This window comes from Leuciscus leuciscus, assembly GCF_965113295.1.
Source record: "Leuciscus leuciscus genome assembly, chromosome: 12".
Classification (NCBI taxonomy): domain Eukaryota; kingdom Metazoa; phylum Chordata; class Actinopteri; order Cypriniformes; family Leuciscidae; genus Leuciscus; species Leuciscus leuciscus.
Genome location: NC_138736.1, coordinates 42463474 through 42489609, shown reverse-complemented (window position 1 = coordinate 42489609; position 26136 = coordinate 42463474). Strand labels below are relative to the sequence as shown.

The 26136-nt window shown below is 43.8% G+C and overlaps 2 protein-coding genes across 2 annotated transcripts in view; both read left to right on the top strand.

The window, feature by feature from the left end:
• Positions 1-8641, top strand: part of carmil1 (capping protein regulator and myosin 1 linker 1) — a 37118-nt gene extending 28477 nt beyond the window's left edge. The window contains exons 26-37 of the mRNA XM_082186438.1: positions 2450-2587; positions 2712-2887; positions 3000-3087; positions 3226-3336; positions 3698-3764; positions 3894-4168; positions 4971-5077; positions 5636-5981; positions 6361-6409; positions 7005-7211; positions 7665-7784; positions 7856-8641. Of these exons, the coding sequence (XP_082042564.1) occupies positions 2450-2587; positions 2712-2887; positions 3000-3087; positions 3226-3336; positions 3698-3764; positions 3894-4168; positions 4971-5077; positions 5636-5981; positions 6361-6409; positions 7005-7211; positions 7665-7784; positions 7856-8016 (1845 nt within the window). The 3' untranslated portion in view covers positions 8017-8641. The remainder of the gene's footprint in view (positions 1-2449; positions 2588-2711; positions 2888-2999; positions 3088-3225; positions 3337-3697; positions 3765-3893; positions 4169-4970; positions 5078-5635; positions 5982-6360; positions 6410-7004; positions 7212-7664; positions 7785-7855) is intronic.
• A 132-nt stretch (positions 8642-8773) lies between these two features.
• On the top strand, positions 8774-26024 carry LOC309511381 (secretagogin). Its single transcript, XM_082186584.1, has 11 exons — positions 8774-9768; positions 9872-9939; positions 15175-15258; positions 15453-15542; positions 15637-15693; positions 15778-15855; positions 22608-22663; positions 23176-23221; positions 24212-24271; positions 24538-24606; positions 24720-26024. The coding sequence occupies exons 1-11, from the start codon at positions 9699-9701 to the stop codon at positions 24840-24842; spliced, it is 801 nt and encodes a 266-aa protein (XP_082042710.1). The 5' UTR covers positions 8774-9698; the 3' UTR covers positions 24843-26024.
• The last annotated feature ends 112 nt before the right edge of the window (positions 26025-26136 follow it).

Genomic DNA, 26136 nt, shown 5'->3' with positions numbered 1-26136 from the left:
AACCTCCACATCCCATCCAAAGACCAGACGTGGAGATTCCAGACGCGGGTGCCACAGGGTGCCCCGTCTCTGAGAAAGTAGATCCTTCCTAGATCCTTCCGGGAACCAGGTCCGGTTGGGCCAGTACGGCGCAACTAACAAGACCTGCTCCTTTTCCTCCCTGACTCTGCACAGTGTTTGTGCGAGAAGAATCACTTTGGGAAAGGCATACTTGCGTAGACCCCGAGACCAGCTGTGTGCCAGCGCGTCCGTGCCGTCCCCTCGATCAGGGCATAAAACAACTGGCAACTGTCCGGAGAGGCAACAGATCTACCTTTGTGCCTCCAAATCATCTGGACCGCCTGGGGATGGAGTCTCTTTTCTCCTGGAAGCGTAGGCTGTGTAAGAGCTCGTCGGCTGCACGATTTAGCACGATTGAGTTGCATCAATACGACGGCAGTGCTGTCCGTACAGACCAGCACATGCTCGCCATGTAGCGACCCCTTGAGGTGGCACAGCGCAAGACGTAATGCAAGCACCTCGAGGCAGTTGATGTGCGCATCACATGCCCGAGAATGCATGCCCGTTTTTTACGTGGCCCCCCAGCCGGTGGACGAGGCATCCGTGAAAACCACAGCATGCCCGGACACTCCCTCCCTTGGAAGCTCCAATGGCTGCAGTGTGCAAGAGGAGGTCTCGTCGGGGAAGCCCTCACTGTTATATTTACATTTTACATTTAGTCATATAGCAGAAGCCTTTGTCCAAAGCGACTTACAAATGAGGACTAAAGCAAGCGAGTCATCATGAAGCGAGTCACTACTGTTATCGGACTCATCCGGAACGGTGACGAGTCTGCGTACAGACAGGAGGTGGAGCAGCTGGCTCTTTGGTGCAGTTATAACAACCTGGAGCTGAACACGCTCAAAACAGTGGAGATGATCGTGGACTTCAGGAGAAACCCCCCTGCACTCCCTTCACTCACCATCATGGACAGCACTGTGACTGCAGTAGAGTCATTCAGGTTCCTGGGCACCACCATCTCTCAGGATCTGAAGTGGGACACTCACATAGACTCTATTGTGAAGAAAGCCCAACAGAGACTGTACTTCCTGCGTCAGCTGAGGAAATTCAACCTGCCACAGGAGCTGCTCGTACAGTTCTACTCAGCTGTCATCCAGTCCATCCTCTGCACTTCCATCACCGTCTGGTTTGGCTCTGCTACCAAAACCGACCTCCATAGACTACAGCGGATAGTTCGGACTGCTGAGCGAATCACTGGCACTACCCTTCCCACACTCAAAGTACTGCACTCATCCAGAGTGAGTAAAAGGGCTCGCAAAATCACTCTGGACCCGTCACACCCAGCACACTTTCTGTTTGAACTGTTACCGTCTGGTCGACGCTACAGAGCACCGAGCACAAAAACCACCAGACACAGGAACAGTTTCTTTCCCCAGGCCATCTACCTCATGAACACTTAAATGTTCCCCTACTGTGGAACAAACATGTGCAATACTTCCCTCAGACATTTCATTATAGCACCTTATAACTTTATATATATTTATAATTTATAATCTTTTATTTTTATTTTATTTTTATTTTTTCTATTTTTTTATTTTATTTATACCTATGTTACTTGTCACTTGTCTTGTCACTTTATATTGTATGTGTACTGGAAGCTACTGTCACCAAGACAAATTCCTCGTATGCGCAAGCATACTTGGCAATAAAGCTCTTTCTGATTCTGATTCTGATTCTGATGAATAGGCAAAAACAACGCAAGAATAGAATTGCTCAAAAATACAAAGTTCGGGCATTGCTTAGAGTAGCATAAGCCAGACAAAGGAGGATTAAAGGAAAAGGGAAGTTTATTATTTGATTTTTTTAATGAGGTTAAGTGCTCACGGAAGAGATGCAGGGTTATCCTCAGATCACCAGTGCTATTAGCCAAAGTAGACCGGATCCACCAGATCCAGAACTAGATCGGGGAATATGCAAAGGGACTCCGCCTCGAGAGACGTATTCGAGTCTTGATCTCAACACCGCGTTGGTCATGTTCCTGCAGTGAGAACATGACGCATCCATGAACGCAGAACAGCAGACTCATCCGCAAATATGCGATGCATCCACTTCCGTATTTAGTCCCGCGCTGCGGGCCGTTGGATACAAAACCCGCATGCCAATGTGCATTGGCTCGTTTAGTTACACTCGAAGTGGATTGGTCTCTCAAACGAGATCCCAATTCATCGGTGACCGACTGAAAGCGAACTCAAGACTACAGTGGAGACATTTCAGGAGTTCAGAAACAGTGACACTGATATAGGGATTAACTGGAGCTTTTTCATGCTCAAACAGCAACATTTCACACTAAAGAGATATGATCATGGACAAAAGTACAATAGGTGCTCCTGCAGATGAACTAAAGCAGCATGTTCTGTGTGTGTGTGTGTGTGTGTGTGTGTGTGTGTAGCTTCTGCGCAGTCTGTATGACCAGCGCTCATCGGCGGGCATCAGTGACGGGTCAGCGGGAGTGTGTGTGCAGCAGGTGCAGGAGAAACTGTGTTCAGTGGCAGGAGAGATCAGCATACTTATAGACCAGCAGCTGCAGGTACACACACACACACACACACACGCTCTCACACACACTCACTCTCACACACACACACACTCACTCACACACTGAACATCATCACAGAAGGCTGAGAAACTCTCTGAGATGTGTGTGTGTTCAGGGTTTGCTGGTGTCGATGTTGGACACGGCTCAGAGTGTGTGTCCTCACGTCATGCAGCAGGCGTGTTTGCGTGAGAATCTTCTCCACGCCAGTGAAGGGAGGACGAGTGTGTCGAAGGCCTTCATCACCTCCACCCTGCTGGAGCAGTCGGCCTTCGACATCATCAACAAGATCAGGTCCGCTCACGCTTACACAGAGATCATCTCTACTGAGGTAACGTGTCAATCATGTAACACACAGTCACATGTTAACAGATTGTTGTGTGTGTGCGTGTGTGTGTGTGTTCAGTGAGGTGAAGCTCAGTATGGCGTCGTGTCTCTCTGAATACATCACTGATGAGATCTTGCAGTCACTTTCTCGCTCTCAACACACGCTGGTGAGATATACACACACAAAACTACACATTATCACAGTGTAGATGTGTGTGTGCCTCATTCACGTGTGTGTGTGTGTGTGTGTGTGTGTGTGTGTGTGTGTGTGTGTGTGTGTGTGTGTGTGTGTGTTTGTGTGTCAGGCGGGTCATCTGAGCAGGAGAGGTCAGCAGCTGCTGCTGCATCAGGACTCACAGGAGACAGAAGTTCTAGACGAGAAAGAAATACAGATACCAGCAGATCCAGAACCACAGGTACACACTCACTCACACACACTCACTCGCTCGCGCACACACACACACTAACTCGACCCCTAAACCTACCCATCACACACACACTAACCCGACCCCTAAACCTACCCACCACACACACTAACCCGACCCCTAAACCTACCCATCACACACATTTGGTCACAAGTATAGCTAAACATGCCCACACACACACGCAGATGTTGAGCAGATTGTGCTGCTCTTTTCTCTTTTGTGAAATAATACTGTGATCATGTGCTCCGAAAAGAACAATCACACCATGTTGATGCTGTGTATTTGCTTATGCATATGAGTGTTAATATCAGGTGAACGCTGATGTCTTTCTGCGTGTGTGTTCGATCTCCAGCGGACACATAAAGCCAAGAGGAAGAGCATTCACAGCAGGATGTTCAGACCCATGTCCTCCGCCTTCGGTACACGTCACCTACACCAATCAGATTCCATTGCTCTCATTAGAGTTTGTTAATTACTGCTGATTAATTGTGTTTCTGGTGTGTGTGTGTGTGTGTGTGTGTGTGTGTGTGTGTGTGTGTGCATGTCAGAGCTGGACTTTGATCTGTTTAAGGCATTAGAGGACGTGTCTCCCTGTGTGGACGATCTGCCACCGCCCCCGACTCCGCCCCCTCCACGGCCAGAGTCCCCGCCCCCAGTGGAGGCGGAGCAACCCCAGCCTCAGCCTATGAGCTTCTGCGCCTTGCCCACAGGAGACACGCCCCCTCTTCAACACGCCACCAAGTTCAGGCCGCGGCGGACCAAGAAGATCAAACCCAGCAGAGCCGCCGTGAGACGCCAGAACACACTCAGAGAAACACAGCGTGTGAGTTTACAGTGACGCAAAGCAGTTTTGGTCCCACTTTACATTAAGTGGCTTTATGTACTTGTACAATGTACTTATTGTGTACATGTTGTATTGTAAAACACTTTTGCTGCTATTGAGGTGTGATACGGGTAAGGTTAGGGACATATGCGTGTGGTGGTATGGGTCGGTTTAAGCCTGGGTTAAGATGTAAGGGTCAACAGTGTAATTACAAACGTAATTACATAAATTAATTACAGCTGTAATTACATGCAGGTATTTTTAAAATATGACTGAGTACAATGTAAAAACATGTATGTACACAATAAGTCCATTGTATCAAAGTATTAATTTCAATGTTAGTACATAGTTGTTAAAGCCACTTAATAAAAGTGGGACAGTTTTTTACAGAGCCATGGACAAAATAAATGAACCGGACACATTATTATTTTCATGTCCATAGGACACGTAATATCCAGTAATAATATTCATAATATTAATCTGACTGCACTGACACTATCAGATGAGAACAGAAACTGATCTGAATAATGACTCTCTCATCTTCTGTAGAGCGGCTTCACCACTGAATCTCTCTCATACTTGATGAAGTTTGCATCATTGAGTCTGTTATTTACCTGTTTATTACTGTGAAGTTGCACACAGTTTGAAACGATCTGTACTGAATAAAGTGCTGTAGAAATTGACTGACTTGACTAGATAGGAATGAAATGTTTGAGTTTGGAGGTGAAAGTTCACGATCAGTGTGAATGATCCTCATAGACAGACCGGCTCATTAAACGCCTCTGATTGGATGTTTTCTCAGTGTCAGCCAATCAGCACCGACCCTGTGCAGGAACTGGATCAGAGCAGCTCTGTGGATGAAGGCGTTCCAGAGTTCTACTCCAGAAAAGTCACCAACATCGTAGCTAAGTAAGATGTGAGATGTGAAGCGGAGTGTGTGTGGTGGACTCGGGCCTCACGCTCGTTCTGTCTGTCCAGCAAGCAATTTTGCGTTTTAAAGACGTCTAATAGCCGTCCAAACACAGCCCAGACGTCTAGGCTAAAACAAGGCAAAATTTGGGCTGCCAGTGAAAATTGTATAGATGTCTAAACCAGAGTCCAAGAATAGACTAGTCATCAATTAGATAACCCACTTTTAGACAACTTTTTTTTTATTTGGTTACATCTCGTTTTTGCCAAAATAACTTGCGAGATGTATGATATTCCATCTTGTAAGCAAAGTCAACAGTGATTACAAGGTGTTTGGTTTCATTTCTTCACTCTTTGTTGTCTAACTGATGACGAGTCTATTCTTGGGCTCTGGTTTAGACGTCTATACAATTTTCACTGGCAGCCCAAATTTTGCCTTGTTTTAGCCTAGACGTCTGGGCTGTGTTTGGACGGCTATCAGACATCTTTTAAAGGCAAAATTGCTTGCTGGGTAGTTAACCTAGACGGTGAAATTACGGTTTTTCTTGCTGGCTGCAGAGCGCCTGCCGCGGACACAGAGAAGAACAGAGACTCTCGACTGAGCGGCTTCTTCAGCCTCATCAAGCATCGCTCCTCCACCAAAGCCACGCCCACCAGCCCCACCCCCGGTCCCATGGCAACCGCGACAACGATGACAACGGTCTCCGTGACAACAACGGAAACAGACGCCCCGCACCCAGAGCCGGTCGTGATCCCGGAGCCTGTTGCGCATGAGGTCAAAGGTCATGTGCAGGAGGGCGTCAAACGGGGCAGTCCGCTGACGGGGCGTCACATGGGCGCGCAGGTGCTCGGCAACGACCTGCTGCTGGCGGAGATACGGGCCAAACAAGAGAAGCGCAAGAAGGTGAGTTTCACACGCTGGTCAATATGTGACCCTGGATCACGAAACCAGTTACAAGTCGCACGGGTATATTTGTGGCAATAGCCAACAATACATTGTATGGGGCAAAATTATCGATTTTTCTTTTATGCCAAAAATCATCAGGATATTAAGTAAAGATCATGTTCCATGAAGATATTTTGGAAATAGTTGTATCCAAATATTGCCCTATCCTAACAATCCATACATCAATGGAAAGCTTATTTATTCAGCATTCAGATGATGAATAAATCGCAATTTCAAAACCAGGTGGTCCAGGGTCACATATAGATTTGATTAAAAACTGCTGATAACCCATGTGACATAAACATGAGCTGACTGATGATGATGATGTCACTCGCAGGCAGGCGTGTCTCCATCTGCAGCATCCAAAGCTGAAGCTCCTGATGAAGGTGACGTCATTGTGTGTTTAAGATGATGATGATGATGTTGATGTGTGTGAGTCTAATGTCTGTGTAAATTTACTGACTGAAGACCATTGCAACCGCATAGCAACACCCTAGCAACCTCCCAGAACACCATGCTGTAGCAACCACATAGCAATACCCTAGGAACTTCTTAGAAACCACCAACAACACCATAGCACCGCAAAACAACCCCATAGCAACCACCCAGAATACCCTAGCACCTGCATAGCAACACCCTAGCAAAACACTATGCTGTAGCAACCACATAGCAACACCCTAGCAACCTCCCAGAACACCACGCTGTAGCAACACCCTAGGAACTTCTTAGAAACCACTAAGAATACAATAGTACTGCAAAACAACCCCATAGCAACACCCTAGCATCCACCCAGAGTACCCTAGCACCTGCATTGCAAGTGCTGCTGCAGTTCACTTCATGGCCACCCACCGGTGTCACTAACATCAAGGGTTTCTGAATTCTACATATAACCCCTTTAAAACTACATCAGAATGCTTCACAACTGTCTGGTCAGGCTTTCTCAGTTCTCTATTTATACAGTTACAATCTGTTATTGAGCAGGTGGAGATCATGGACACACGACACTAGCAGTCCAGAAAGAGGCTCAAGATGAACCTGCAGTCAGAAAACTCAAACACACACCTCAACACACACACACACCTGAAGACACCCACACACCTGCACACACACACACAGCTGAACACACACCGTCATCAGAGCACCGCTCCAGCCGTCCATCCGTGTCGTTCAGCACCTCTGACTGCATCAGTGAGTCACACACACACACACACACACACACACACACACACATGCTCACAAACACACACACACACACATACACACACACACACACACACACACACACACACACACGCTCACAAACACACACACACACACACACACACACACACACGCTCACACACACACACACACACACACATGCTCACAAACACACACACACACACACACACACACACACACACACACACACACACACACACACACACGCTCACACACACACACACACACACATGCTCACACACACACACACACATACATTCTCTCACACACACACACACACACACACACACACACACACACACACACGCACACATACATACATTCTCACACTCTCTCTCTCACACACACACACACACACACTCACACACACACACACGTGATGAATCTGACCTCTGACTCACTCATGTCTTCTGTCGTCAGTTCCTCCTCATCTGGACGATGTCCCAGAATCCCCTGCTCTGCTGATGCTGTCAGTCACTGAGGGGGCGGAGCCTGGTCCTGTCACTCACAGCACAGAGGGAGAAGCCTCGTCGGACCCCCGTGAGTTTCATGATGTGTAATTCATATCAGAAATCTCTTCTGCTGATCCTGACTGTTGGTTCTGCCTGCAGCTCCTGAGTCTCCTGTGTTCGACACACACACCTCACACACACTGAGCGTCAGCCGCTCCATCTCCTGCGTTCAGTCCCGGACCGACCCAGAGGAGGGCGACACCGAGCGCCAGCGCACCAAGTCCCTCCCCTCGGCCGCTCCGGCCAATCACAGCGCGTGATCACTTCTGATTGACTGATGTCTGACTCTGCAGTGGCTTCTACTGCACTTTATATGTTTTAAAACTGTTTTTTTGCATTATTAAATAATTTCTAGTTAAACGTGAATGCAAGATTATGAGCTAGATCAGTGCTTCTCAACAAGGGGCCTCAAGAAACTTCCAAGATGACTTAAAATATTTATCAAATTGAAAATATATATAAAAAATTATATTCTAAAAACACCAAAAATCTAATTGTATTTTCCTCTCATCCAGTGTTATTATAGTATTATTGAGATAGTTATAGTCTTTTTTAATCATTTGAATCAGTTTTCATTTGAATTGTTTTATTTTATTGTGTTTTTTGTTATTTTATTATAATTTTTTTAATATATCAATATAGTTTATATACATTTTTATTTCATTTATCAGTACATCAAGTTATGCTTAGTTTTATTGTAGTTACTGTTTATTTCATTTCATGTAACGATATGGATTGTTATGGATTCAGGTAAATATAATAACCCTGTCCTTTTCAAGATCAAACTGAATCAGAATCTGGAGTTTTCTGGAATCACTAAATCAACCGTAATTCGACACTTTAACGTTTGTCACAGTGTTTGTTAATAAAAAAGTTTGAAATCAATCATCATTGTCATAATTACAGCACAGGAAAATAAATATGAGGAATTATAAACGTAATTCATCGGCGGTGAGATTCTGAAGTGTGGTAAGTTTTTTAAAAGGAGTATAAAATCAAAACAATTTTGATTATTATAAACAAATGTAAGTCATTGATTTTTCAGTACTGTCATAATCTCAAGGGTTCTTCAGTGTCGAACATACACTGTTTTATTTCAAACTTTTTTAAAGATTACTAGACATTTTACAAGAAAATACTATTTCATTCTTTGTACTTGAAACTTCACGTTTAATTGAATGTCCCTGCTAACAGAAATATAAGAAACATTATTTTTGAATGTTCTTAAAAACGTTTTTTCTTGGTTGTGTGAACATTAATCATTGTATCATTCTTCAAACATTATGGAACGTTACATTTGAATGTTCTCTGAACGTTCTGAATCAAAGTAACAACATTTAAAAAACATCAGACGAACATCCAACTGAAACATTCTATGAATGATGTATAAATCATGTTTTTGTGCTGACATTATTAAAGACCAGACTCTGAACGAACGTTCCATTAATGTTACTGGAAGAACGTTTGTTCATAACTTTGAGAGAACCTTCCCTGTTCTCTGGGTTGTTACTTGCTGTTTCTTTGTAATTATAAAAATAAAAATAAATGAATAGAAGTGAAAAAGGTTTCAAAGTAACATCCATTTTATTTTATTTTGTAGTGTGTGTGTGTCTGGGTGCGTGTGCGTGCGAGTGTGTGTGTGGGGGTGCGTATGTGTGTGTGATAGATGTCGTCTGGGTCTGTTTAGACAAAAGGAACGTTTTGTTTGTTCTGATGAGTTATTGATGCACTTATGTATTCTTCTGTCTGTGTGTTTTGGTCATGAGATGAATGTAGTTTTGCGAGTGCAGCGCAGCTGTGGAGTGTGTGGGTTTGCTCTGTGTGTGTGTGATTGTGTGTTGTCTCCAGTGACGGATCATTATGTGGGTGTAATTGTGGCCCGGAGGAGAGGAGGAGCAGCTGATGCTCATGACGACCTGCAGCTCGACTCTGATCATCAGTCATGGAGAGTTTCTTCAGAGGTCTGACCGCCTCCACCTTCCTCAACACCTGGACTCAGTTCGACCGCGACGGTGAGTTCACACACCTCATACATCACACCCGATGGGGTGTTCACACACACCTCACGCGTGAGGAACGACCTTTGACCTGCTGCTGACCTCTGCTTCTGTGCAGATGATGGGTTCATCGACGCGAAGAACCTGGGGGAGTTTTTACGGAGCGTGATGAAGACGTCGAAGACTGTGAGTAAAATCAAGTGTTTGTGTTTCTTAATTTACCATCAATGGGTAACGCTTTAGATTACAGCCCGGAAAGTACTGCGTAATTAAAATGAAAGTACAGTATAACTTTCGGTAATTAAAGTGTACCTATAAAGTACTTACGTGTAAGTATAGGGGAACAATATGTTAAGTCTTGGGAATAAAGGTGTAACAACCAGGAAAATACTGCGTAATTAAAACGAAATTATAGTGTAACTTTCGGTAATTACAGTGTAAAGTATGTACGTGTAAGTATAGGGGAATTATATGTAAAGTTTTGTGAATAAAGGGGTAACAACCAGGAAAATAACAAATTATTTAGGCAAATTATTTAGATTATTTAAGTATTTTAGAATCTTACTTTTGGGAGCAATTTAGCGAGTAGGCTACATTGCACCTTTTTGTAATAATAGTGTAAATACATACAGGCTTTTTTTAAATTGCGGGGTACATATCAGTGCATTTATAAAGTAGGCTAATTTGTTATTATTGCAAAGGTGCACTGATTAAGTTTCAAGGCAAGTAAAACTATTGCAACTTTTTATTTTTTTAAATGCTAGGAAAATATACTCTTGTTCCATGTAGTTACAGGGTAAGTGTGACATTGCGGGCTGTAAATTAAAGTGGTGCTTCTTACCCTCTTGTTTCATGTAGTTACAAGGTAAGTATGACATTGCGGGCTGTAAATTAAAGTGGTGCTTCTTACCCTCTTGTTTCATGTAGTTACAGGGTAAGTGTGACATTGCGGGCTGTAAATTAAAGTGGTGCTTCTTACCCTCTTGTTTCATGTAGTTACAAGGTAAGTATGACATTGCGGGCTGTAAATTAAAGTGGTGCTTCTTACCCTTTTGTTTCATGTAGTTACAGGGTAAGTATGACATTGCGGGCTGTAAATTAAAGTGGTGCTTCTTACCCTCTTGTTTCATGTAGTTACAGGGTAAGTACAATAAAAACACATGTACACACACAATCTGACATCACTTGGAAAACCTTTATTTGAAAAACAACTTATTTCAAAACAGATTTACAACATATTACACTTCTTATTCTTTATTATTTTTTAAAAATCAACTTTTCATTTCAAATACTAAAGTCCTGACAGAAAGTAGCATGTTTTGTCCTTTTTTGTCCCTCTTGGTCCTCTTCTTTTTCTATCGTTCCACTGATTAGCCTAATCTTAAGAAGGAGTCTTTTTCTATTCTGTATTATGTATTAAAAGAAAATACAGAACACCCAGAAATGTTCTCATAATTTACTCATCTTTTCGCTACCGATCAACTGACACCAGCGAGTGCATGAGAGTCGGCTTCATAGTGTCGGCTTGAATGGCTTCACCTTTGGTGAAGCTTTAAGCGTTCATTGCATTCTCACGGGAGTTTGATGTGAAACTCGCGTGAGAACTGGTGTCTGTTCTTCTGCATGGTTTGTTTTTCATTATTATTATTATCTGTTATTGTTTGTATTTTGTTGTAAGCAATAATGAAAACATAAAAAAAATAATTTGACATTCGGTTTTTCGGTGCGCTTACGTCACGCTTTAAATTGTCAAGCGTAAACGTACTCAACCCTCTCATGAACGCGCAGGTGACAGTTGGTCGGAAGCGATAGTCTACAGTTTAAAATGTTTAAATATTTGGTATTTTTCTTACAAACGCTTATCATTTCACTTCAGAAGACATTGATTCATCCATTGGGGTCGTATGGATTACTGTAGTTATTGTTGTAGGCCTATGTGCTGTTGTCAACTTTTAGGAACACATGAGCTTGCATTTGAAGAAGGAAATTCGTATACATCTCGGATGACATGAGGGTAAAAGATGAGTAAATGGTGAGGACATTTCTGTACTGTATTTTCTTTTAACACATAATACAGAATAGCAAGAGACATGTCATGGGATTCCTTCTTAAGATTCATCAGTGGAAAGAAAGAAAAAGAAGAAGAGGAACAAGAGGAGGAGGAAACCAAGCAAGAGAAACAAATTGCTGTAAATCCGTTTTTAAATAAGTTGTTTTTCAAATAAAGTTTTCCAAGTGATATCAGATTGTGTGTGTGTATGTATGTTTTTATTGTACTTACCCTGTAACTATGAAACAAGAGGGTAAGAAGCACCACTTTAATTTACAGCCCGCAATGTCATACTTACCCTGTAACTACATGGAATACTTAGTCTAAATAATTTGCCTAAATAATTTGTTATTTTCCTGGTTGTTACCCCTTTATTCCCAAAACTTTACATATTATTCCCCTATACTTACACGTAAGTACTTTATAGGTACACAGTAATTACCAAAAGTTACACTGTAATTTCATTTTAATTACTCAGTATTTTCCTGGTTGTTACACCTTTATTCCCAAGACTTTACATATTATTCCCCTATACTTACACGTAAGTACTTTATAGGTACACTGTAATTACCGAAAGTTACACTGTAATTTCATTTTAATTACTCAGTACTTTCCGGGCTGTAATCTAAAGCGTTACCGTTTTTCCTTTGAGTTTTTCGCGTAGCCTACACACGCGATCCGCGAAAACGACTAAACTCGCTGTATTCTGCTGCCAGGCCAGTAGATGGCGATGAAACACTATAGACTGAACACGTAATCCGCATGTGCATGATGTCATCGTCTTCAGAGATTCGCGTTTTTGTTTTTTACACGGAGATCGTTTTCAAAAACTTGCACTTTGAAACCCGTTTTCAAAACTTTGTGTTTTCAGGCCTCAAAACACTGTTGTCGTGTAAAACGCATAAAAAGTTTTACGTTTTTAGTTGAAAACGGTGTCGTGTAAACAGCCCCTAAATGACAAACAGACTTCAGATCTGCTGTTAAATGATGTATCATTCAAAAAATTTGGAATAATTAAGATTTGTAAATGTTTTGAAAGAGTCTCTTCTGCTCATCAAAGCTGCTGAAAAATAGTAAAAACAGTGAAATATTATTATAATGTAAAACACCTCGGTTACTGTAACCTCGGTTCCCTAAAGAGGGAACGAGATGCTGCGTCGACTGACGCTGAGGGAACGCTTCTCGTGATGATGTCTTGAAGCACATGAGAAATCAGTCCAATGGTGTGGCGGAACGTCACGAACCAGGGAACTATAAAGCCAGCCCGAAACACAGCAGCGCTTCGTAAAAGTCTGAAGCCTCTGACAGGCACGTAGGAAATATGGCAGGTGACGCAGCGTCTCGTTTCCTGAAGTCGTAACCGAGGCATTCCCTTTCAAGGGAACTCACGCTGCATCGACTGACACTGTGGGAACGCCTGTAAGTCAAGTCACCTTCATTTATACAGCACTTTAACAATATAGATTGTTTCAAAGCAGCTTTACAGTGATAATAGGAGATTACAGTAACAGAGATTGTTTAGGCTTTACAGCAGATCTAGAATAAAGTTATTGTCCAGATAAAGTTAGTTTTGATTGATTCACTTCCGTTGCAAAGATCATTAGTTATCAACTTAGGGGCTAACACAACACCTTTCTACCTTGATGCTTGAGGTTACAAGGTGCAGGCGTTGAATAATAAATTAATAAAAAAGTTATCATCTCCACACAAACTTCAAAAACGCGAATATGTGAAAACGCTGACGGCGTGCACATGCATATTACGTGTTCAGTCTATAGGTATGCTCGACAAACTGACCTCAACAAACACCTGTCTGGCCTTAAAACTTTATAAGATTTTTTTTTATTGCTTCCGCATGTCCATGCGAACCAGAATTATTTTGACAATGTTTTGACAACAATTTGACAACGTCTATACCGACGCCACCATAGCAAGAAGTGTCTGTCCTGTGTGAAATCGCGAGGAGCAGCTCTAGGGCGACGAGAGGAACCCTGGTGTAGAGTCCAAGTTCAAAGAGTAGAACCGTACAAATGTGTGCGGTGAGGACCACCCTGCCACATCACAAACGTCCTGGAGAGCGACTCCGTGAAATAAGGGCCTTGGAGGCCGAGATACTCCTAGTAGAGTGGGATAGTCTCACCACCATCTCGCAAGTTCTGTCGTTATCAGCAGTTCAACGAGTCTGTGTTTCCCGAAACCATCGTTCCAACTAACATTCGCAAACAGCATCGCAGAGTTGTGTGTTTGGAGCGACAGATCTCGACCTGTGATTAGAAGCAGTTTCTAGTTTGCATGACATGTGGACTCAATAAATCCTGATCTAGAGACAAATAAGCAAGCTGACATTCAGGACAATCTGTGTCTTTTATTTAGAATACATACAAGTGTCATTTACATGCATTACATCACATGCATGTGTGAACGTGCTCTAGTGCGTAAGAGCGAGCCTATGATCGAATCTGGAAATACAGCTAAATAACTGAGAAAAATGAGAATTAGTCCTCAGATGCATGTCTGTAATTTATAGCAAAACCTCTTGCATTAATTCGATCTCAAACAGATTCATTAACAGTAGTTATTACTCCACCCCCTGCATGACATCTTTAACCAACGCGGTTGAATGACCACTTTGCGACAATACGGTTTCGGGAAACAGTCAAGACTAGATAGTTGATTTCTTCAACGATGCAGCGTACTGTGGTAGTGAAGCAGCGAGTTACAGCGTTGTACGGGAAACACACCCCAGATTGATGCCACAGGGCAGCTCTGTGGACATCTAGCGCTCTGACTGGTCATAGAAGATTGTTCTTTTCCTAGTCTGAGTTCTGGAAAGGAGGAGGACAAAAGGCCTGCAGAACAATAGATCTGGCCACATTAGTGGGGACCTTAGGAACATAGCCTGGTCTAGGATGAAGGAACGCTTTAACCATGCCAGGTGCATCCAAGCACGAGGGTGCCACCGACAGTGCTTGCAGATCTCCGATTCTTTTAAAAGAAGTGATAGCAAGGAGGAACGAAGCTTTCAAGGTCAGGAACTAGGCCGGAACCTCCTCGATGGGCTCAAAGGGAGCCTGGGAAAAGCCTTGCAGGACAGTGGCCAGATGTCGGCACCCTGGTACGAGCTCAGCGTCAGAGCACCACAGAGGAAACGAGACACCGAAGGCTCTTTACCCACAGACATTCCAGCTAAAGGAGTGTGGTAAGCTCCTATGGCCACCACATAAAGTTTTAAAGTGAACAGGGATAGACCTGCAGTGAACCGCTCTGACCCGCTCTAACCTTGATGAATAGAAGTATTCGTTTTTGAACACGTGTACTTTATGATTCTCATATGATCTCAGATGAATGTCACGCGTGTGTCGTGTTTGTAGTTTGATGAGCAGCAGCTCCAGAAGATCAGAGACACGATTCTGTCCAGCTGTGAAGTTACAGGAGGACGCCTGTCGATGGAGCAGGTACTGACATCTATCTATCTATCTATCTATCTATCTATCTATCTATCTATCTATCTATCTATCTATCTGTCTATCTATCTGTCTATCTATCTAATCTGTCTGTCTGTCTGTCTAGAATGGATCTGATATTACATTAGCGTGAGGATGAGTAACTGATGATCCTCTAAAGCTAATGTTGTGGTGTCTGTCATCAGTTGGCTGCTGTGGTTCTCCACGAGGAGGAGAACTTCCTCCTGCTGTTCCGCAGGGAGACGCCGCTGGAGAACAGCGTGGAGTTCATGAGGGTCAGAACCTCACACTCACAATCTTCATCATCAGGTTTCTCTTACTTAAAGTTTAGTTTAAATCCGGTGTTGTGACTCTCTGGTCTCATCTCAGATCTGGCGCTGCTATGACACTGACAGCAGTGGATACATCTCTGCTGCGGAGCTGAAGGTGAGCTATGCTGATGATGTCACTTCCTTTGCACGTACGTGTGTGTGTGTACTCACGCTGCCATCTCTGTTTTGATGATGTCAGAGTTTCCTGCGGGATCTTTTCCATCAGAACAACAGAGAGATCACTACAGCCAGACTGGAGGAGTACACCGATATCATGGTAACACCATGCCATATGAAATAATAGTTTAACATTTTTTGGGGGGGAAATTGAACTTTTAGACTAAATGTTTTAAAAATATATATGTTTGTATCATATGTGATGCATCAGGCTTTTATGGAATATGGAGGAAAAATATGCAATTTGCTGTAGACATCACCATCACTTTTACAACATTTTAAACCCCTTAGTTCTCTCCATCTCCTAAAGCCAAGCTGATGTTGATTCTTGTTTTATTACGAGCTCTGTCTCGTTCTCTTTTCTCCAGCAGACTCTTCTCTGTTCCACACACACACACACACACACACACTCCCACACCAGACATGCAGCAAAGTAACTTTACTCTATTTATGGATATGACAAGACACACGGGCGAGTGACGGATGTGTGCAATTTCCCGCCAAAACCATCCCGTCAGGTCTAAAATATATACTCTTATAACAGGCTTACCATAGTGAATCTGTCACAATAATGAGTCACAAGATCCAAGTGCAAGTGCAATGACAGTTTATTGAAACAGCAAGGACAGAGATAGTAATACTCAGGAAGTCAGACAAGATCCATAAGGCTGAAGAATACTCTAGACAGACGATGCCACAAGCGTGGATACTCAGATGAAGATGCAGGAATCAAACTCAGCGTGGAAACACAGACAAGGATGCTGGTTGATGTAAACTCTAGACCGGTAAACCAACACAGTGTGGAAACTCAGATGAGGATGCAGGAATCAATCTCAGCATGGAAACTCTGACGAGGTAACTGGCAACGAGAACAAGACATGAATAACGAACCGACAACACACAGTTCACATGCCAGCTAGATAAAGGCAACTGACCAGCTACAGCTGTGAATTCTGATTAGAGTGATCAGCTGTTACTAGGCAACGCACGCGCAACCGACACACACACACACACACACACAAACAAACTAGACATAGACGCAAAATGAACACACGGATCCATGAACCGAGGCAGTACCCCCTCTCCCCTAAGAGTGCCTCCTGCCACTCCCAGGAGAACTTACCTGACAATTGTAATCATCGATAAGGGAGTGATTCAGTATGTCTTTAATTTGGATGGAGGAAGTTTGAGGCGAACTGCCACCGGACTAAGAATCTTGGTGACAGTAAACGGGCCAATAAATTTGGGCGCAAGCTTATTACTGACAGACCAGAGAGGAATATTTTTTTATGAAATCTACACTTTTTGACCAACGACATAGACGGGAGGCTTCGAGGCGCGATCAGCCTGAGCATTAGTGCGCGCCCCCACCTGGAGGAGGACCTGTCCAGCCCTGCTCCAGGTGCGACGGCACCTCTGGACAAAAGCGTGAGCAGAGGGAACCGCGACTTCGGATTCCATACTGGGAAACACAGGTGGCTGGTAACCTAAACTGCACTCAAACGGAGATGGGCCCGTAGCTGAGACCAGTGTTGTAGTCGAGTCACCAATTGTCGAGTCCGAGTCAAGTCTCGAGTCCACGTGTTCGAGTCCGAGTCCAAGTCCGAGTCACCAAAGAAGAGACCGAGTCGAGTCCGAGTCGAGTCACCATTACCTGAGTTCGAGTCCGAGTCGAGTCTCGAGTCCCCAGTGTTCGAGTCCGAGTCGAGTCATCAAGGTTGAGTCTGTGTTATATTTCAAGACTGCCAACATTTCTCTACTCTGGCACCTTTAAAGAGCTGATATAATTATAAAAGAGGGTCTACATTAAACAAAAATGACACCACTGTGTTGACAATTATAAATAATAAATACAATATAAATAAATATAAATAAAAAATTTGATTTCAATAATGTAGGCTATTAGTAGGCTAAATGTTGAAATTAACATTAACAATGCTGTAGAAGTGCAGTTTATTAATAGTAGCCTAAATGTTAACTAATGTAGTTAACTAGAGTTTAATAAATGGAACATATTGTAAAGTGTTACCGATTTGTTATACACCGATTCAGACGTCTCGTGAGTTCGTTGTTGGACAGATGGTCAGTTGTTTTAACCATTCATTAAAGTGAATCGTTCAAAGGAGTCATTAGTTCGCGAATCGGACGTGTCATTAATGGACGTGTAGCCTATACGGCACGCATTGTGTGATTATCTCGGCAGTTTAGGACAGGACAAGATTTGTGTCAACACAGAAAACATTTCATCACTAGATAGGTCTTTTCGTTTATTGAAATTGTGGCTAATGTCAGCTGAATGTGCGGAACGCTTTTCAGAGAAGATAAGGCAAACGTTTTTTGTTTTTTTTCAGCACAATTCACACCTCGCGGTAATTCAGGAGAAAAAAATCTCTGAATGATCTACGTGAAACTTCGGTATTCCGACCTTTTACTATCGTGTCAATTGATTTTGATTAATATGCGTGAGGAGGGAGCACCGCTCGTGTTGTTTGAAGACGGTGAGAGCGCGCGCGCGGCTGGGGCTTTCTCTCTGCTCGTTCATATATGCAGGAAAAAAAGAGATCCCGTCCGGTCTTGGAGCCCAAAACAGGAAAAGTGTAACATCTTATATCAAATTTTAAATCCTATTTAGTCAGAAACTTCATCCAACGTCATTCATTTGATGAATGCTCAAGTCCGATTTTATATCCTCGAGTCCGAGTCCAAGAACGAGTCATCAGTCAGCGAGTCCAAGTCAAGTCACGAGTCCTGAGAATAGAGTCTCGAGTCGGACTCGAGTCCAGAGAATAGGGACTCGAGTCGGACTCGAGTCCGAGTCCAGGACTCGAGTACTCCATCACTGGCTGAGACTGGTAACGAGTTATGTGCGTACTCAACCCATGAGAGTTGTTGGCTCCAAGAGGAGGGATTCTGATGGACCAAACATCGCAAAATTCGTTCTAAATCTTGGTTGGCCCTCTCCATCTGCCCGTTACTCTGGGGATAGAACCCAGAAGAAAGACTAACAGTCGCCCCCAACAAATGACAAAATTCCCCCCTGTCAGAGACCACATCCATGTGGAGGCCATGTATTACAAAAACGTGGTAAATGACAGGAACCGCTTTCTCCCTGGCAGAAGGTAATTTGGGCGGAGGGATGAGTTGACTTCGAGAACCAGTCCACCACGGTCAAAATCGCTGTGTTGCCCTGTGAGGGAGGGAGACCTGAAACAAAATCTAACGAAATGTGGGACCAGGGTCTCGAAGGAACTGACAACGGTTGAAGGAGTCCAGCAGGGGGTCGATTGGAAGACTTAGAAACAGCACAGACTGAGCAAGCCAAAACAAAAAGACGAACGTCGTGAGCCATAGATGGCCACCAGAATCGTTGTTTAACGAGAAACGTGCTGCGCTTAACCCCAGGATGACAAGCTACCTTGGAACAATGACCCCATCGGATAACTTCGGACCTCAAACAGTCTGGCTCAAATAAACGACCCGGTGGGCATCCAGGCGGGGGCGTTACCCCTTGAGAGGCTGTGCAGACCTTCGAGTTGATTTCCCACGTGACTGCAGAAACAAAAAGCTTTTGCAGCACAATGGGCTCGGAAAAAGACGGGTGCTTCGAATGATCAAAAATACGGGATAACGCGTCCGGCTTGATGTTCTTAGAACGCGGACGGTAAGATATAGAAAAATCAAAACAACCACAAAAAAGCCTGCCTAGAGTTTAACCTTTTCGCGGACTTGATGAATTCAAGATTCTTGTGGTCAGTCCAAACAATAAAGGGAACCCCCGAACCCTCCAACCAATGGCGCCACTCTTCCAAGGCAAGCTTCACTGCCATTAACTCTATGTTACCAAAATTATAATTACGTTCCGCAGGTGACAGATGGTGAGAAAAATACGCGCAGGGATGCATCTTGCCATCCACGGAAGAGCGCTGGGATAAAACCGCACCAGCCCCTACTTCTGATGTGTCAACCTCCACCACAAACTGCCTAGACGGATCAGGGGCGACAAGGATGGGAGCTGAAACAAAGCAGCTTTTCAGTTTGTAAACACAGCCTCCTCTGCGCTAGACCACCTGAATGGAGTTTTGGTGGAGGTTAAAGCAGTCAAAGGAGAGGCTAACTGGCTGAAATTGCGAATAAACTGCCTGTAAAAATTGGCAAAGCCCAGAAACCTCTGCAGGGCCTTGCGGGAATCTGGAGTTGGCCAATTTACCACAGCCTGAACCTTGTCGGAATCCATGCTCACTTCCTCGGACGAGACGATGTGCCCCAAAAATGGAACAGACTCTGCATGAAAAACGCATTTCTCCGCCTTGACATAAAGCCCATTCTCTAGCAACCTCTGAAGCACTCGCCTGACATGTTGAACATGTTCCTGGAGAGAATGAGAAAAAATCAGTATGTCATCTAGGTAAACATAAACAAACTGATCTACCATATCTCTCAACACGTCATTGACGAGTGCCTGGAAAATCGCGGGAGAGCCTGAAAGGAAGAACCCGATATTCAAAGTGCCTCTGGGGGTATTGAAAGCGGTTTTCCATTCATCCCCCTCTCTTATGCGAACCAAATGATAAGCGTTACGGAGATCCAATTTTGTGAAAAATGACGCCCCCTGCAGACGCTCGAAGGCTGATGACATCAACGGTAAAGGATAAGTATTCTTCACCGTGATGTCTTTAAGCCCCCGATAGTCAATACAGGGGCGAAGAGAGTTGTCTTTCTTTCTCATGAAAAAGAACTCCGCACCAGCCGGAGAAGAAGAGGAGCGAATGATCTCGGCTGCTAGAGAATCAGAAATATAATTCTCCATGGCCTCCCTTTCCGGGGAGGAAAGCGAATATAACTTGCCTTTAGGTCGGAGACGCACCTGGCAATAAGTCTATATCACAGTCATAGGGACGATGCGGAGGTAGGGAAGCAGCTCGAGACTTACTGAACACACCCTTCAGGTCCAGATACTCACATGGCACGTTAGACAAATCTGTGTGTTCATCCTGAAACACAGAACAAGACACAGAAGAACACGCAGACAACAAACAAGAAGCATGACAAAATTCACTCCAAGTGAAAACAGAATTCATACGCCAGTTTATATGAGGGTTATGGAGCAAACGCCAGGGGTGTCCCAGAACCACAGGAGCAGAAGGAGTGTCAATCAAAAGAAAGTCAATGTTCTCTGAGTGATTGCCAGAGGTGATGAGTCTTAAGGAGGCAGTGGTGTGTGTGACGGAGGGTAATAGTTCCATTCAGTGCAACTACAGAGATGGGTTGAGAGAGCGTCATCACAGGTATCTTGAGCTTGTGAGCAAGATTAATGTCTAAAAAATTACCCTCTGCTCCCAAGTCCACCAGAGCCTCACAGTCATAACTCTGAGAATGCAATTTCAAGCTAATAGGAAGATGAGTAGCTGAAAAAGAGGATTTAGTCAGTGTAGTCTCACCTGTCAGTAACCTCTTACCTACTGGTGGGTGCTGGCTTTTACCGGACACTGCAGAGCGATGTGACCGGCGACTCCACAATACAAACATAGTCCCCTCTCTCTCCTTCTCTGCTTCTCCTGCTGCGATAGACGGGACCTGCCCATCTGCATGGGCTTGGGATCTGGAAAAGACTTTCGCTAAGGGAAAGTGAAATATGACTGGTAGAACACCCTCACGGTGTCCGTGGACCCCGTCGCCGTAGTCTCGTATCCACCTGAATAGCCAGGTCTATGAGTTTATCCACCCCTGCGGGTAAATCCAGTGAGTAAATTTCATCCTTGATGGACTCAGAAAGTCCTTATAAAAACATGTCCCATTGTGCCTCCGAATTCCAGCCACACTCCGCGGCCAAAGTGCGAAATTCATTAGAGTAGTCCGTTACAGTGCGATCTCCCTGACGCAGCTCCGCGAGAAGTCGCGCCGTGTCTCTACCGGAAGCAGCGCGATCAAAGACCTTTCTGAGTTCCAGAGAAAATGTTTCAAACGAAACACAACAAGGAAGTTCCCCAGCTGGCCGCTCGACCCGAGAACAAGGTTATAAAGGCCACCTTAGATTCCTCAGTAGGAAATGACGAAGGTTGAAGAGAGATGTACAAAGAACATTTGGCCAAAAACGAGCAACATAACTGGGGCTCACCGGAGTAGAGCGCTGGAGGCGGAAGGCGGGGCTCAGTGGGGTGACTGGTCTGAACGCGGCTGGATGTTGAACAGAAATCGCGTCGGTCCTTAGTTGCTGCAACTGTTTAGTTCAGTTGGAAACTTGGGCCCCCAGCGCCGGGACAGCGTGACCCATGGCCATCGTCTGTTCCTCCTGTTGTTGTATGCGAATATTGCTTTTCAACAGGATTTCACTCAATTCAGCCGCACTTGCTGGATCCATCGTGGTCGGTTCGTTCTGTCACAATAATGAGTCCCAAGATCCAAGTGCAAGTGAAAGACAGTTTATTGAGACAGCAAGGACAGAGATAGTAATACTCAGGAAGTCAGACAAGATCCATAAGGCTGAAGAACACTCTAGACAGACGATGCCACAAGCGTGGATACTCTGACGAGGTAACCGGCAAGACATGAATAACGAACCGACAACACACAGTTCACACTCCTGCTAGAATTAGACAGCTGCCTAACTACAGCTGCGAATTCTGATTAGAGTGATCAGCTGTGGTTACTAGGCAACGCACGCGCACCGACACACACACCCACAAACACACCAGACATAGACACAAAATGAACACACGGATCCATGAACCGTAACAGAATCAAAGACAAAAACACGCTTTGGATGAAGGATTGATGGTGTATTGACTCATTATATAACATAATTGTAGTTAAGAATAATAACCAGCTCATGTGATTCTGCTTCGTGACTTTCAGATGAAGATGTTTGACAAAAACCAGGATGGTCGCTTGGATCTGAATGATTTGGCAAGGTGATGCTAATCTCATCAGTCACATGACTCTGGAATAACTGATTATGATTGGTCAATCAGATGTTTGTGTCTAATAACTGTAAACTATATAACTGATGGTTTTCTTTGTCAAGTTTATCTAGTTCCCTTTCGATATGGTTCCCTTTGCATTGCGTTTGGGTTATTAATAATCCACACACTATGGGGAAACTCCATTTTCTCCAAGCGTGAACCAATCAGACTTCAGTATTCAGAGAAAACAAAGTTTCCCCATAGTGTGTGGATTATTAATAACCCAAACGCAATGCTCCATCCGGTATCTCAGGGAAGCGAGGTTAGGTCTCTTTCTGCTCGGTGTGGAATAAGATATACTGGAGATGATCTGCTTCAGATTGGGCTTTACTAAATGATGCATACATGAATCATAATTAGATTTATTTTGGTTTGATTCATAATAATGTATTTAAATATGCATAGAAATATGTGAATATATAGTGAATGATCTTCATATTAATGTTGATGTTTGTCTCCAGGATCCTGGCGCTGAAGGAGAACTTCCTACTGAAGTTTGAGATGAAGGCGAGTGAGATATGAAGTATAAACTCATGCGAGTGAGATATTGGGCCCTATTTTAACGATCTGAAATGCAAGTATCAAGCGCGAAACGCAAGTAACTTTGTGGGCGGGTCTTGGGCGCTGTTGCTATTATACCGGCGGGATAAATGACTCTCCGACGCAAATCTAAAATGTGTTGGTCTGAAGTAGCTTCATTACTCATAGGTGTGGTTTGGGCGTAACGTGAAATAAACCAATCAGAGCGTCATCTCACATTCCCTTTAAGAGCAGGGGCGCTTGTTCCATGACGGATTCCTATTACTCCTATACTAGGAGCGGTTCACAGCCGAGGAGACCGACGTTCTCGTTAGGGCCGTAAAACACAGAGAAGTGACATTGGGGATGGAGAAACACACCCAGATTAGCTTCGCTTAAACAGGCATATGATAATTTGGGTAAATATGTCAGCTAGATTTATGCCTATTCTTTCACATCTTCATTGACACAACAATGATTTCCCTCGTGTGGAATATTTTTCCTTGTAATAATGTATGGTTTTCTAAAAATGAGAACTGCTGCGTCTGTGTGTAGATGAGAGAAGCGGCCAAGCATGCGCCCTTAAAATAGCGTCTGAATAACGCGCCACTGACTTTAGACTAGGTTTTTCCTGGTCAGTGGAGGAATTGTTTTCTGAAACTGCAAAATAGCACCAGGGAACGTTTGCGCTGGAACACGCCTCCTCTTTCCGCTGAACCGCCCCCGGGAGCGCAAATTCATTTCCTAATTTACCGACGTACGTCTGTGGAGGGAAAAGTCTGCTGTGTGTCAGGAGCAAAATAGGAATGATACATGCGTCGCTGTATAGATGTACTGCAAGATAGGGCCCATAAAGTATAAACTCATGCGAGTGAGATATGAAGTATAAACTCATACGAGTGAGATATGAAGAATAAACTGGGGCTGTTTCACAGGTTTATGGTCTGTAATGATGAGTTTATTGCTGTGTTTGTTCAGGCTGGCAGTCAGGAGGATCGACGCAGAGACTTCGAGAAGATCTTCGCTCACTATGACGTGGTAAGAGGACAAACGAGCCATTCAGATACTATTAAATCCTGTCAATTAGCTTTATTTTTATTTTTTTCATTTTTACTTTAGTTTTTTTTTGTGTGTGTGTGTTTTTTATCTTTATATTTTTTTGTGTGTGTGTGTTTTTAGTTTTTATGAATTTTTATTTGTGTTTTAGTTTGTGTTTTTAGTGCATGAAGTTAAACTATGTTTGGCCAGTAGCTGAAATGAAATGTGTGTGTGCGGTTTGTGTGCGGTGTGTGTTTGTGCTGTAGAGTAACACCAACGCTCTGGAAGGCGAAGAGGTCGATGGTTTCGTCAAAGACATGATGGAGCTGGTGAAGGTGAAGCTCATTATTTCTCTATTTCACAGAATCCCTGACCGTTTGTGTTGATCCGGCTGGTTAGATGCTCACGTGTGTGTGTGTGTGTGTGTGTGTGTGTGTGTGTGTTTCAGCCCAGTCTCAGCGGCCCGGACCTGGACAAGTTTAAACTGGTTCTGCTGGGTCATTGCGACCTCAACGGAGACGGGAAGATCCAGAAGAACGAGCTGGCGATGTGTCTAGGGCTCAAACTCTGAGAACACTCATTACACCGTGTGTGTGTGTGTGTGTGTGTGTGTGTGTGTGTGTGTGTGTGTGTGTGTGTGTGTGTGACAGTAATTACTGATGATCATTAGTGTATGTGTCTGTCATTAGTGTCTGTCACTCACACCAGAGTGTGTGTGTGTGCGTGTGTGTGTGTGTGTGTGTGTGTGTGTGTGTGTGAGAGCATGTGTGTGTGTGTGTGTGTGTGTGTGTGTGAGAGAGAGAGAGAGACTGTGTGTGTCTGAGAGAGAGAGAGAGATAGACTGTGATTGTGTGTGTGTGTGTGTGTCTGAGAGAGACAGAGCGAGAGAGAGAGACACTGTGTGTGTGTGTGTGTGTGTGTGTGTGTGTGTGTGTGTGTGTGTGTGAGAGAGAGAGAGAGACACTGTGTGTGTGTGTGTGTGTGTGTGTGTGTGTGTGTGTGTGTGTGTGTGTGTGTGTGTGTGTGAGTGAGTGAGTGAGTGAGTGAGTGAGTGAGTGCGTGTGTGTGAGTGAGTGTGTATCTCAAAATGACGGCCAATCAGCTCACAGAAGGCGGGGTCTGTTAGTTTAGCAGAGGGAAGAGCGTTGATCAGCTGTTTTGATGGAAGGAGAGAGAGAGAGAGAGAGAGAGAGAGAGAGAGAGAGAGAGAGAGAGAGAGAGAGAGAGAGAGAGAGAGAGAGAGAGAGAGAGAGAGAGAGAGAGAGAGAGAGAGAGAGAGAGAGAGAGAGAGAGTGGGAGGAGCTGAACGTTTAACGTTGATCAGCTGTTATGACGGAAGTGTTCAGCGCTGACTGTGATATCCAGTGATGTGAACGTCTCAACCTTTAGTTATGAAATTTCACCGTTTTGAATTGTGCTATTGTTTATGTGATGAGACAAGAAATGTTTAGCATTTTCATATTAGATTTACCAATAAGAGTGAATGTGTGCATGTTGTAAAGAGACCTGGAACATTGACCTGTATTATTATTTCTCTTTCTTTATTCCTTTACATCAGTTTTCCTCCTATAATGATTGTGTCAGTGATTAAAGTCAGACTCAAGCTTATGATCTCATGAAATCAAGACTGAGCTTTTATTAATGCTTCTAGTTCATTTTTATCCATAATTGTAAATGCATGGAAAGTTAAACTTGACTTTATTTGTAATGCCTAAATTCCTTTTGATGTGTATTAATAAATATCTGGTATTTACTTTGTTCTCAATTAATTATCTTAAAGTTCTTAATGTATTACTGTTATGTAGTAAGCTGAGTTTGTTCCCTGTGATGTGCTGTGGTCATGTCTGTTGTGTATGAATGCATAT

Excerpts from the sequence above, each read along its gene's own strand:
- LOC309511381 (XM_082186584.1), top strand. The coding sequence starts at position 9,699 with ATGGAGAGTTTCTTCAGAGGTCTGACCGCCTCCACCTTCCTCAACACC. Across the intron at positions 9,940-15,174 it reads TGATGAAGACGTCGAAGACT|TTTGATGAGCAGCAGCTCCA; the intron begins GTGAGTAAAATC and ends TCGTGTTTGTAG. Across the intron at positions 15,694-15,777 it reads TCTCTGCTGCGGAGCTGAAG|AGTTTCCTGCGGGATCTTTT; the intron begins GTGAGCTATGCT and ends TGATGATGTCAG.